Below are 14,561 nucleotides of genomic sequence, written 5' to 3' on the forward strand. Positions count from 1 at the left end.
AATCATAAATCCTCTGTTTCTCTAACATGTATGTCTTTTTTCTATTGTTCTCCCAACTCATACCAATCAGGAAAGATCCTGATTCTCCCTGACACACATCAAAAACTCCTCACTTTTTCCCAAAAAGGTCAGTTTTCCCCGCAAAATCTAAGGTTGAGTTCGGATTTGGATGTGAGGATTTACACTTCAGAGGGTTAAAAGCAAATGACTGGCAGGTCAGATTAAGCCCAGAAAACAGGGTCCATGGATATTTGCTACTTCGAGGTTAGCTTATCTGTTGAATTAACTGCGAATTCAGCTTTTCTCCTTTCAATTTTAAACAAATCTCAGCATTGTTTAGTTGTCTGGATGAGATGTCTTTAACATCTTTTCATCAGGTTTTTGCTCAAGAGATATGAGAAAGGAGCTTGAACATTCGGAGTAGAGACACTGCTCCTAGGTGTTGAAAGGAGCCAACACAGATGGTTCAGGCAGCTGATCACAATGCCTCCTAGATATCTGCCTTTGGAGGTTTTCTGGGCATACCCAGATGAGAGTAGAGCCCCCCCAGGGACAGAACCTGAACTTGCTGGAAAGGGTTTAAATATCTAATCTGGCCGGGGAACACCTCATCTCCCCAAATGGGAACTGAAAAGCTCTGCTGGAGAAGCATGTCTGGAATATTCTTCTGAAAGCCGACATAAGAAAAGTGGAGGAAAATAAATGGACAATACAAGAAGCATGCCAAATTTACTATTTCTTAAAAGGTCTGGCTTGCAGTATTCCCACCGAAGCACAGACAGCTACCACCGCATTACTTTGATACTGAAGAAAACTTTTAAACAAGCCCCGGAGCTCTTAGCATGTTTGTGTATGTTTGTTTGCAGTGGACTTCAAAGATAATGATCTCCTTGGAAAGCGTAAGTCACACCGTGTATCATGTCTTTGTACTCTGATTAGTTGAGACTCACAAGAAGCACTAATTACAACTAAAAATGCAGCAACAGGACACTCAAAACTTTAAAGTACCATAATTGCCTTCTTAAGCTGTGTGCTTCTGTGTGTGTGTTGATTGTATCTTTCACCTCTCAATATGAAAATCCCTGTTCCAAATTAATCCTCAGAGCTGGGTTCACAGAGAGCTGGCACAAACATTAGCATTTTAGCACGGCTTCAAGTGCTCATGTCAGAGGGAGAAACATGCACTTCTCCCTCTTTGGTTACAATCAGCAGAATGCCTTGTAGTGACTGAGCTGAGGGGGGGACAAAGACTGTTTGAGGACTGCGGGTCTTACCGGATGTGCTCGTCGGTGACGGTGAAGGCCTTGCAGAGCGGCTGGGACGTGTTGAGCCAGATTGCCGGATTCTTCTCAGCCGCTACAGATGTCTGTCCCGTAATCGGAGCCGAGCTCATGTGCAGAGCACTAGCGATGGCCGACAGCAGGGTGTCGTCACTCGCATCTGGACCGACACCTGTCCAATGAGAGAACGAGATCAAGAGATGGGTCAGAGGTCAAGACAGGCTGAAGGACTGGAATCAAGCTGTTGTTGGAGACCTACTCTGCAATCCTTTGGGCAGGTCCATGGTACGCAGGACCTGCTCTGTGACGTCTGATGACCGCAGACCTTTCAACCTCTTCTCCCAAAACAGCTGCAGACAGACAGACAGACAGACAGCTGTTTATCTGATCATCTCACTGGTTTCTGATTAATTTTGCTTGTTCATTTTCAAGACATTTTCAAATATAATACTTTAAACTCTTAATGTCCATCAGGCCTCAGTAAATTGTTCAGGGTAAGGGTTAGAATCAGAAATCCCTGTTTGAAATGCTCAAAATCTTGGATGAACTACAAAGCAAAGGTAAATCTTTAAAAGATCTTCTAGATTTTCTATATTTGACTCAGCATGCAGCTGAAATCCAACCTAACCCTAAAGGCCATCGCACGCCGGGTGGGTTGTGAAAAAGTGGCGCTGAGTTCATTCAATTATCAGGAGAATTTCCTGGTTTGATCCAGGAGTCGAAGCTGCATGACAGCATATTTTTGGATGTCAGTGCTGTTGTTGGCAGAGTCATATCTGATGAGGCAGAGAGATCGTTCCAGTAAGCCGACTGACCCAGAGCAGAATCTAACTGTGTGGCAGAGGTAAAATAGTATTATTTACTATTTACATATCACTGTATATTCAGTAATGCTGCATATTTTGAGCTACAAGCACAAATGCAAAGATCTGAGTGGCCAGATTAGTTTATTCAAATAACAAATTTAAGAAAATCTGCACACCTGAGTCAATGACAAGTGCATAGAAGGAAAGAAATCTGAGAAATATAGCCTAAACTCCACAGACCATCCTGCTTACCAGATCTGTTTATTCACATCTAAAAACTCAAGCCAGCCCAAAAACATTAATGCTGCACATTCATTCAGAGACTAAGTATATTGAGCTTGGAAAGAAAAGCGTCTGGATTTCTTTAAGTTAGTTGAAGACGTTTCACCTCTCATCCGAGAAGCTTCTTTAGTTCTAAGGTCAAATTGTGGAAAGTCTCCAATTTAAGCCGTATTGGAGTGTCCCCCTAGAGGGGCATGAACCCCCTGTTGATCATCTATCTAATCACATTTGTTAAGGTGTGAAAACGGGTGTAGGTCACATTCAGCCGATGTTTCGGGTGAACTCACTGTGAAACCTAGCTGCACCCTATCATGTGATTTCCTGAGGTCAAATAGCTGGATGTGAGTGGGCGTTAAGGCGTCTGGGAATGGATCTCAAAACTGGATTATAGATGGCAGAGAGTTGGTGTCGTAAACCACCGCCTCTGTTCAAAGATGGTCGCTCACAGTGGACATAGATGGCTTCTTTCACTCCTCTTTCAAACCATCACTCACACATTAATGTTAGCCTCATGGTTTGTTTCTGTTTAAGGTTTTAAACAGGGCTGGATGTAGATGGGTCAGCAGGGACCTGAAGGATGTTAACAGGATAATGGAACCAGGTTCCTTTCCTGCTGCTCTGCTTTAACTGGACAGAGTTAGAAGACAACAGTACTGTTGTTAAAAACTTTTATAGTGAAGAGTTCCAACAAGGTAAAAATTCGATACTGAGGTTGGACTCTAGCTCTAAAGATGTTACAGGCAGTCTGATGGATGCTAACCTCTTACTGTTCAGTGGCAGAGAAAGAGCTCATTTTCATCTAGTCTGTGAACCCAAATGAATGCCTTAGAATAGAAGAACTGTGGGGCTTAAATGCATATTTTATCACCTTTCATTAACAGTATCATTCTACCCAACATATTTCTTCATCATTCAGTCCTCCGTGTGCTGCTTTTCCCATGATGCTTCAGCACCCTCTAGTGGTTACAGCTGTCATTACACTCTCCTCCTCATCACAGCCGTCTCTTATGTAAGAGCCTGACCTCGCCCTCCTGCATTACCTGTATGTGTATTTGTGTGTGTGCGTCTCACCTGTTTGGGCTGCTCGATCGCTCGCTGCAGGTCTGTCTTCACCTTGTTTCCGGGGTGACTCGTAACCTTGGTAACGGGCTGTTTAAAGATGGAGGCCGTCTGTCTGATGGGCAGAGCTGTGTTCAGGTCTGGTTTCCCTCCCTGCACAAGACAGACACGAATCTGAATGTTGGTGTTTGGTTTCTTTTGCTCCCTGACTTCCTACGTTCCTTCCCTCCCACCTTCTTGTCCTTCCTCCCTTTTATCCTTCTTTTACTTTAGCTTTCTCCTGTTCTTTTCTTCCTTACAGGTCACATTTACCTTCCTATACATGAGACAGACATATTAAACCTGTGGTTGTTTCTGTGAGTGTTTGATATAAGCTTAAAGGGTTAACTCTAAGCTGAGACAACAACAGGAAGTGCGTGTTTGTGTGTCTCTGTGCCCATAAGTAATGAAGTGTGAAGAGCAGCAGTACAGGGTTGCGAACCGTGTCAATACAGCACACACACAATCACACACATGCTGAAATTAACACTGAGGATGTGTAGATTATCCGTTTAGCAAGTAAATCTTGCTAAGGCTCGCCTCTCTCCGCAGGCGCTATTTTTTCCCATTTCAGCTCACCCTATTCCACCTCTGATTGGTCCACACTTTATCCACTTAAACAACCATACACAGTCTATGTTTGATTACAGTCAATGATCACAGTAAATGTTGAATGGATTGATACTTATAAAGCACTTTTTACTCTAACTGAGCACAATGTGTTTTTGCCCAGACACATTTAATATACATTTCACACCTTCAATCTACAGTCTCTACAGAGGCCGATCTGAAGGATTTATCTAGTCTGAAGCTGTTTCATACATGCACTGCAGCTCTGAACTCTTCTAGCCAAAACCAGACATTCACCGCCAGCGAGTAGGCGTCATCTCCCAGTCATTTCCAGCAGTTAGAACACGTCTGAAGCTGACTATTTCCTGCTGTGCTTCATGTATGAAAGGACAACTGTGGGAAAAAAATCCCACCCTAATTATCCTTAACTTCTCCACAGTTTACATGTGAGCTTACCAGGTCTGTAGTCAGGACCACCTAAGTGGTTCCCCTATTTGTGTGCCGCAGAGAAAAGGCAAAGAGAGCAGATCTAACACCCACAATTTAAAACGCAGATGACCATGGCACATTTTAGATCATAGCATTGACAAGATCAACGAGACAAGAAATACATGAGACAAACAACCGACACCAGTCAGAGCCAAAATGATGATGCAGATTGGTCTTGAAGAAGAGAAGTCATCCAGAGCAAAACAAATCAAAAGCAGCGTGTCGATTCTGAGCGAAAACACCCTGAAGGTCGAGACAAGCTCGGGCCGGGCCCAGCGCAAACTACCATTCAGATTATCCTGAACTAGGACGAATGTTAATTAAGACACCAGAGTGGAAGTAGACAAGTAGACTTTGAATACATATCTCCTTTTTGTGTTTTCAAAGTATTAGAAGAAAATCAACTTTAAAAAGATCCATTGAGGGAGTCCAATGTTTCCTCAAAGCTCTAGAATCCCTGTAGCCCGTAAATTCATTAGGATTCATAATTTATGTGTTTGCTTGTAACGTTTGTATGTTTATGGACTTTTGAAGAAGCCATTACTAGGTTTTGTGCTTTCATCAAAAGCCATCAACGTGCTCCCAGTTGTCTTCATTGTTATCATTATGTTGTTATTTATGGGGCTATAACCCAAGTTTTAACATCTTATAACATCCAACAACTCCTTTTATTTGGAATTTTCACCCATTTGACATATCCAGATGGAAATCTGTGAGTCCAAACTGCATGTGAGACAGCTGATTGGTTGATTTATGATGTCATTTCACTCTGTTTGGGTTTCCCTCCTCTTGATTTTCTTCTTTTATTTTTACATCATGGTTTAAGAAGCGTCCGTTTAACTGTACCCCACTTACTTCATCCTTAACTACTGACTAACTATTTTAACTAATTATCCACTTCTCTCACTTTCACAATGCCCAAACAAATCTCGGGCAAAATAAGGAGAAGGCTCAAAGACAGTAATTTATGAATAAAGGGGTTATGACAAGCTTTTTCAGTGTGAACATTAGGCTTGTTCTACATTTCCAGAACTAAAAATCCTTACCTGACTTAAAATTTAGCCCTCCCAGGGTTAAGATCTGAGTCTAAATATCCATGAGATGGAGGTAAAAAAAAAAAGACTTAAAATACGCAAAAGGGAAAAATAAAGTGACAACAGTGAGCAAACCAAGGAAGCTCAAGGCTGTAAAACTGAGGAGGGCAAGATACATCCGGGTCAATATACCCAGGAGACGGGGCTGTCCCTGATAACAGGACTGCTGGGATTACACTTCCATGTGGACGTGCACACAGTCAGCTTTTGAGTCGACATGGATAATTTGGAGCGTAAATGAAGCCTATGTGATCTAAGTCATCATCCAAGTACCTCACTGGTGTATATTTCAGAAAGGATGCAGGCCCTATTCTCCCCCAATACATAGAAATCATGTATTTGAACATGTGGAGAAACAGGTCTGAGCTTAATCAGGAATCTGATGTTTGTTATGCACATGTGACCAGGTTACTTCCTCAAACAGAGGACACAAAATCACCCTGCTATCAAACAGAATATCATCTCAATCCGCTCTCACTCTCTCTGACTCTCCAATAACATGAGGTTCAGCTGCTGGGTTTTTATCTATGCAAATAAGTCTGTGTGACTCAGGTATATTCACATGATGGATAAACAAGCACAAAGTTCTTGTTAGCTGACCCTGTGACCTTTCGACCTGTTGCCGGAAGAGTTTTGTTAATCTGATAATCTGTTAAAGCACAATACACAAGTCACTCCCACACAGGTGTGATCCATCTGGGTTACCTTGGCCATGCTCAGCGGGTCATGTCGGAATCTCTGTTTGTTTTTCTGCAGTTTTCCGGGCATCATCTTGCCTGTGCGAAAGTCAAAACATGCCAGATCCACTGTATTTCCAAGGTAACGGGACAGCTGGGGCTTACTCCGGAACTTCTTTCCTGAAGGACTGGAGGATAAAATGGAAAGGACGCTATCATTAAAAAGTCATACTTATAACATCATAAAGAGAACCTATACTACATTACCAATGATGAGTGCCTAACATGGCCTGGGGTCAGTGTGTGTACAGGTAATCCCTGTGAGCTGGAAGCTAAGACTTATTCCTTATTCCACTCTTCGCTCAGTATTATGTCAAATAGAGGGGATATACGTAATATAGCCATCTCAGAAAGTGAGTACAAACGCCCCTCCCACCTGCGGAGTATTTATTTATTGTTTGTTTGTTTGTTTGTAAGGTAGAGTCAATGAGAGGAAAGCTGAATTAAAGGGATAAAAAAAAATTCAGACAGAACATGAACTGAGAGGCTGTAAACATCTTGATGCATGCTCAATCATCCAGGTAAGTAAATCTCCAAAAGGCTGATTCTGTTCATCTGGACGTAGCGTTTTCAGTGGGAGAAACGTTCTTCAGTCATTATGCAAATGTACTGTTTATAAGATTGGGAAAACCTGCAGTCAGCTGAGACTGAAGAAGTCACTTGGATGAGTGACGAAACGTTTCTCCCACTGAAAACGCTACGTCCAGATGAACAGAATCAGCCTTTTGGAGATGAGAGGCTGTAACATAGATATGGATTATTATGAGCTGTAAATCATGCAAAGCGATACTAAACAGAACTCTGCACTTTTTGTTTGTAGCTGAGTGAAAAACCCTGTTCCTTTGGTTATAATCCCATTTCCAAACAATCTGAAGTCCTTCATTCTACCGTGAGAAAGCTTATTCACAAGTGGAAAACATTCAAGACAGTCGCCAGTATTGAGTGGACATCCCAGCAAATTCACCTGAAAGTCAAACTGAAAGTGCAAAAAAAAAACCCAAGAGCTACATCTCAGACTCTGCAGGCCTCAGTCAGCATGTTAAATGTTAAAGTTCATAACAGCACAATCAGAAAAAAAGAGAACGAGTAGGACTTGTTTGGGATGAGTTGCCAGGGGAGAAGGCTCTTCTCTCTATAAGAACACAGCAGCACAGTTAAGCTTTGCAAAGCTGCATCTGAACAAACCACCAGACGAGACCAAAGGGGAGCTGGTTGGCCATAGCGCACAACACCATATTTGGAGAAAAGCAAACCCAGCATATCAGTACAAACACCAACTGTCAGCATGGCGGCGGAGTGCTGAGGATTTGGGCACCTTACAGTCACTGAGTGGACCATGAACTCCTCTCTATACAAAGGGAATCTAGAGTCAAATGTGTCCATCTATCCTGCGGCTACAGCTTGGCCCCAAACTGGGTCATGCAACAGGCAATGATCCCAAGAACAGCAGCTAATCTATAATTGAATGACTGAAATGAAAGAAATAGAGGTGCTGCAATGGTCCAGGGAGAGTCCTGAACTCAACCTGACTTACATGCTTTAATAGAGGACTTTAAGAGAGCCGTGCATCAATGAATGCCAGCAAACCTCATATACGCATGTGAGTGTGTCCTCAGAGTATTCAAAGGTGTAGAGGTCCAGTGCGTAACAGCACAGACACATTCACTTAGGTGTCACACAGTGGAAATTTGTATTTGTCTTTTATAATTAATTTATAATAATGTTTTGATTTTAGTGTTTATTTGTGAGTGTAGTTTTTATTTGCATGATTTTATTCTAATGTTTGTATTGCATGTTTTAGTGGTTTTCTAATAACAAATATAATAATAATACATTTTATTTATAAAGTCCCTGTCAAGACACCCAAGGGCACTTAACTATAGAATAGAACACATAATAGGACAATGAGAAAATGAAGAACAATAAAAACAAAAGCACAGGATAAAATGAACAAACAGTGGGTTGATATGAATATGCAGATTTGAACAGATGGGTTTTGAGTTGAGATTTAAACTGGAGGAGAGAACCAATGTTTCTTATATCTGGGGGTAGAGCTCCACAGCCTGGGAGCAGAGCAGCTAAAAGCGCTGCTTCCCATGGTGCTGAGGCGGAAAGAAGGCACAGCAAGCTGGACAGAAGAAGAGGATCGAAGTGAGCGGGCAGAAGAGGTAGTGCTTAACAGATTAGAAATGTGAAGAGCAAGATTATGAATGGCCTTGAAGGTGAGCAGAAGAAGTTTGTATATTATCTGGAATTTCACTGGGAGCCAGTGAAACATTGGGGAAACATTGTTTAATCCACTGTGGACTGGCTGGCCATGGGATAAAAGTGGTGGCATCGAGCGACAGACTCCAGTGCACAGTGTAAGCTGGGCTGGGACGTGACGAACCCAGTGGAGGGAAGAGACAGGGACGGGAGGCATCTCCTCGTCTGCCTAGGACGAGGGTGGCATGGTCTCCGCTCTGGAAGAGGAATTTCTGTCCTGCTTGTGAACACGTAAGGAACATTCATCCTGGGTTGTGGGTCGGTTGCATCATGGGACTGGTGGGACCTAGTCTCAGTGGGAATTTTAGCGTATTGAGAACATTTATTTATATACTTTTTTTTAGTATTTGGCTTGTTTTATTCCTGCTGTCCACCTTGGGGAATAAACCTTTTCTGATTATACCTGTACCATCTCTGTACCCTGGGTTTCTGGTGCACCAGCTTTAGTGTCTACATAGGCAGCAGCAACAGAACCGAGAGTTAGTTTTACTCTTCTTCCAGCATTTCACCGAGTGTCTCTAGTGTTAGTCAGGATAATATTATACGGTCTATAACTGAAAGAATCTGTGTTTCCTGATGGCCTGAAATTATTCCGCGTGGGTGTGGGGGGTAAAAAAAGGGTCCTGATAAACATGAGTTTGTGAAACCGGTAGAGGCCTCAGCAGGGCGTTGCTGCTCTTCCAGTAAACTGACCTTTTGTGACTGGTTTTCTTACTGGAAGTGATGAGTCACTTCAAACCAAACTGAAAGTGAGCCTTCAGAATGTGACGGAGCTCAGACGTCTCTGAGCTGCTACAGTGACAGGCCCAAGCTGTGCAGATCAACAGGAAGTAAAGAACAGCCACCGGCTCTGCGGCAAGGCTATGATGCCGCAGAGCTGCACCAGGAGCAACTTCCTCTGCAATCTGACGCAGAGTGCTGAACAAAAAGGAAAAGCGTAACAAGCAGCGCTCCAAACTCAACTTTAATCTGCTCTGGAGAATAGCTGAGGCAGGAGTATTTCTGAGGCAGAGAGACACAGACGCTGAGGTTTTCCTGCCTGAATGCACATTACTGGATAAAAGAAGCGCAGGGGGCAAGAAAAGTGCAGAAACAGTGAAACAGAAGTGACCCTGCATCTCACTCACAACTGATTTTTTTTTCTTCATAATTTACTGCAACACAGAGATGTTGTGATTAGGGTGCATGGACATGTCCTCCTTCACATGTCAATCACATGCATTTGCAAAATGATGCCTGATTTGTGTGTTTTGTGACCATATGATTCCAGCTAACATGACCTTTAGCTATGTTCAAAATCATTCTAAATATCCAAAAATTCTCAAAGGATATCACTAGAATTTAAAGAAACTGCCACCAAATATTCATAACATCAATACATATGCTGGTATTGATATTGGATCAATATTAGCCCAATACGGTCGATACTTGCTTTCTATCCTCTATGTTCCGTATGCAGCAAATAAAGTATTTTATTTAGGAAATGAATATGCAGTATAAAAAATATCTGACCTTTACTTATCGACTGTTACGTCTTTGTTATTTATAATCTACAGCACATTAAAACAACTGAAGGTGACCCAAAGTGCTTTAGAGACAGACACTTTTATATCCCAGATGTCCAAAAAACATAGTTTGAAAACAAACGAAAAGCTAAAAAGTGTGTTCTGTTTTGTTTTATTAACTGATTCCTGTGGAAAGTCAGAATAACAGTGATTTAGTGATCAGATACCTCTTATAGCTTAAAAGTAACACTATCAGTATTGGTATTGGCAAGAACAGCCCTGTATTTACTTGACAATACAGTAAATACAGCGACAGTAAAATTTGCAGTGTCATAGAGCACTGCTAGTAGTAGTAGCAGTAGTAAAAAGCATGATAAAAATACTTTATGCAACACATTTTTGGTAACTCTTTTATGTCCCACTCATTTATGTGTTGTGCTAAAAGAGATATAAACTCAAGCTGAACTGTGGCTGAACTGTACTTTGATGTAGTACAAATTTGTACCACAAGATGGTGCAATGAGTCATCCATCCATTCTCTTCTGCTTGATCAATGGGATTGCAGGAGGGGCTGGAGCCTATCTTAGTGGGCCTAAGGCGAGAGGCGGGTCACACCCCGGACAGGTCGCCAGTCTGTCGCATGGCACAAGGATTCGTTTTAACTTCTAATTAACCAGGTAAAAGAGTGCACTCTTGCGTCATGGGAAAAAAGCCAGGCCTCTTGAAGTCTGGCCCCTGGTGGTGAAAGATTTACATTTGAATAATTACAGAAAATACCTTTAATGTATGCCCTCTTCGAAATAAATCTACACTAATGAGAGCAAACGAAGAACTAATAACGAAACAAAAACAAAATTTAATAAACTGAAATTACAAATTAGGAAAAAAATTGAAGCCTAAGTGACAGGGGAAATGCAGAGATTTGTGCTCTGTAAGATAACACAGAGCCGTTGCCTTTATGTGATCCTACTCACCCCTAAAGACCCATTTTGAGCCAGGAAAACCCGAGATCACCTACTGATTTCTTCTAAAGCCCCACTTCACCAGCCTCATTCATTTACATTCAAGTCCTCTGATTTTTCAGATTGCTTACATGTCCCAAGGTCACACCTCAAACAAAACGGTGACAGAGCTTTGGCAGGCACTGCTCCACGTTTGTGGAATCAGTTATTACCTCCATCTCTGCATTGAAGTCAGGTCAGAATCCACCTTTACTCCCAGACTTCCCTAGCTCAGTAAACTCCCGTTTGCTGTTGTGTCTGTAACTGCTGGGTGCTGGTGCTTGATAATTCTGTATTCTGTGTCCATTTTTACTTTTTTATGTAATTACATGAGTGTGTATATGAATGTACATACTTCATACAACACTATGGTCCATGAAAGCTGTGTTTAAACGTGCTTTACACAAAACACAGAAAGTAAAATTCATCTTGCAGTCTATTATTTGAACAGGACACCGTTCCGTCACAGCTGCAGTGCTTGTCTTCAAGGCTATTTAAAAAGCTATTATAGAAAGTTGAAGTGAAACTTCCACAGTCTCTTCCAGCTAACTCAGGCAACAGCAGCACAAATGGCACACCCAGCTTCACGTTTCCCAGCTTTATGAAGCAGACGGTTGGCTGTCTGGGCGCAGGGACAGGATCTTCAGTGTTATGGACATTTCCAACAGTAGTTTGCCTCTGACAACATCAGGAGAGAGGCCTAACCCAGCTAGAATGAGTGGTTATCTTACTGTACAGCATTTGGAGATAATAGCTTTACACGATACCCGCTGGTATCAGTGCAACATGCTGTTTTTTACCCAGCATATGTCAATAAGGGAGTCATGTGGCTGTCAGGAGATGTTAAATAGATGTACAAGTGGCACTGAAATGAGACACCATGATACATTTTCAGATTCAGACTCTCCTTAAGGTCGATAAAGAAAACAGTTACAAAAACAATTTACACATAGACTGTATATCAAAGGGGACCACTATAGCCCCTTTTCCATTAGTTTCTACTCGAATAGACCTGCTCGGCCGGGGTTCCAAGGCGAACCAAGTAGGTACTGAAATGTGATGTCGTCAAACTGCAGGCCAATGATTGGCTAGTCTGTGCCGACACTCAATGAGTTATGAAAGTGTCTCATTCACTGAAATTAAAATGGAAATTTGTAATATAAAAAAGCCCCAGAAAACCCAGCAACAACGGAAATGGCTACAAAATGCAACGCCGTGGTCCCAGAGTCTGACAGAAAGTCAACTACTGAGCACCAGGCATATCGTCCACCTTTGTTGTAATGTTCGTGATGCATACTAATTCCATCAATGTAAATGTAAATGTTTGACAGAAAGCACTTACATAAAAAACAGCATAGATGTATGGGTGTGAATGGGTAAATGAGGGTCCTCAAGTAGAGTAGAAATGTGCTATATAAGAACAGGTCCATTTACCAATTTGGATGACATATTTTGCAGGTTCAGTGTTAGAATTTTGTCCACCGGCATTCGGGTTTTTTGGAGCTAGACATGTCAAGGAGTGGAGTGCTAACTTAACAGCTAATGTTAACTTGGTTACACTGTTTGAACCCAACATTTTCAGTGGGAGAAACTTGTTCTTCCAAGTGACTCCAGGGTCAGTATTCTGCAGGTTTCCCCCAGTTTGAAAACGGTACAACTGCATAACGATCTAAACCAGCACCATTGCATAACAATGAGCAGATCAGTTTCATGCTCATTCATATGCAAATTGTCACAGCAGTTAATCAATGACCACGAGTACTACTCACTGAGAGTTGGAGAATGGCTGCAATCACAGCACTAAACGATACTGAAAGATGTCCTCTTAGATTCCCTCCTTGGCTCAAAGATGGTCATTCCCCTTTTTTTACTTAAGGAGGTCAAGAAGGCAGCTTATGTGAAAAGGTAACGGCCACCTCTGTGAATAGTACTCAGGGCCATTAACGGTCATGACAATTCATTGTTAAGCAATGGTGGTTATGCAAGTGTATTGTTAATAAAGTCAGACTAAATTAATCAACATTCTGGGATTTAGATAGCAGATGCTTACTATTTCTATTTAACTGACTAAAAACTACAACGTCACTCGTCAAAACTAGAGTATAGGGTTTGTGTGTGTGTGGATGGTCTGTCACTACAATTAACCACACAAAAAGCCATTTTATTTGTCATTTAATGGCATTAATGGGATCAAAAGAATAAATAGAAAGGTTCAATTTAAAGAGTCAAATGAGCTGACAAACGTGAGGCCTTGAAACCTATATTTAAGCCCTGATAAAACCCAAATGAGTAAGTTCTAAAAACGAAAACTGCGAACACGTTCAAGTCAGACATTTTAATATTGGAGTCTATGGAAATTGACTTACTCTGAAAGTCTGCCTCAGGTGGACTTTAGAGAAACTGCAGGGTTTCTTTTAGCTTTCGTTATTGGTTTCATTTTTGCTCTTATTGCACATTTATGGAGGTATGAGGTGTGTCCACTGTAATCTCAATATCTGGATGAACTTCCCACCAATGTTCAAGCACTTAGGTTTGGCTTACTTCGGTCACCCAGCTGTTCTTGGCCCCCTGCTGCCACAACTCTGGTCATACAGACACTGTTACATTGTTGTAATGCTGTTATTAAGAATGAATTCTGATTGGCTACTTTGCTACTGTGCACTACATTGTAACTTCTCAGACTGAAGCCGAGCCTCTGGTTGCTCCACTGAGTGTGAACAGAGGTGAGCTCACAAACAGTCCAGAGTCAGCGTTGGTACCACAGCCGAACTGCTGACTGATTATCGGTTTGCTGTGTAACCACTGATCGATTAGTGTGATGGGCTACCTGTAGTAGTAGACGTCGCTCTTTCCGGCGCTCAGCCCGGACTTCCTGATCACTTCTTCTTTCTTCCAACCGGGCGGCAGAGCGGGACAGTCCGTCCTCTTTCTCTCCATCATAGCACGCGTACCGATCCCACGGTTCAGGGCTCCTGTCGGATTAATCGATCACTTGGTAAATCCCGGCGTGGACCCGCCAGACGCGCGGCGTGCTGGTGAAAAACCAGCGGAGCGACGTCACGGACGTTACGTTAACGGTGGCTCTCCCACTCCCTCCGCCCTGCTTGTTTATGCTGCTTATTTTGGGTCGAACAGAAACAAACAGAGTGTTCCGGTTCGGGCTGTCCCGGGTTAAACCGCCTCCAGGTCCGGGTTTACTTCAGTTTACCTCCTGAGAGAAGCAACGGCTCATCCGGGGATCCGATCTGATCTAAAGTGAACTGAACTGAACTGGACCAACGGCAGGCTGTGACGTCTGAGATATCACACACACACACACACACACACACACACACACCCCGCGATTAAACTCAGACGAGCACGGTCACAGACACACTCCTCCAGAGATCGTCTTGAGATCAGAACACTCACTCGGTGTTAGTTTAGGTGAAACA

The 14,561-nt window shown here is 42.4% G+C and overlaps 1 protein-coding gene across 3 annotated transcripts in view; it reads right to left on the minus strand.

The window, feature by feature from the left end:
• The window catches only part of mbd2 (methyl-CpG binding domain protein 2), a 36,778-nt gene extending 22,327 nt beyond the window's left edge, over window positions 1-14,451 (minus strand). For 2 of the 3 annotated variants that reach the window (XR_014875068.1, XM_085166181.1), the window contains exons 1-5: window positions 13,955-14,450; window positions 6,325-6,484; window positions 3,440-3,580; window positions 1,540-1,630; window positions 1,275-1,452 (exon numbers count right to left, since the gene is read on the minus strand). Coding sequence is in view for 2 of the 3 variants with exons in the window: in XM_085166181.1 (XP_085022307.1) it covers window positions 1,275-1,452; window positions 1,540-1,630; window positions 3,440-3,580; window positions 6,325-6,484; window positions 13,955-14,067 (683 nt within the window). In the remaining variant the exon portion in view is untranslated. Of the gene's footprint in view, window positions 1-1,274; window positions 1,453-1,539; window positions 1,631-3,439; window positions 3,581-6,324; window positions 6,485-13,954 lie in introns of all 3 variants that reach the window. The other variant, XM_085166182.1, reaches the window with a different exon arrangement.
• Window positions 14,452-14,561: the final 110 nt, after the last annotated feature.

The sequence above is a fragment of the Neolamprologus multifasciatus genome, chromosome 7 (genome assembly GCF_963576455.1).
Source record: "Neolamprologus multifasciatus chromosome 7, fNeoMul1.2, whole genome shotgun sequence".
In the NCBI taxonomy this organism is placed as follows: Eukaryota; Metazoa; Chordata; class Actinopteri; order Cichliformes; family Cichlidae; genus Neolamprologus; species Neolamprologus multifasciatus.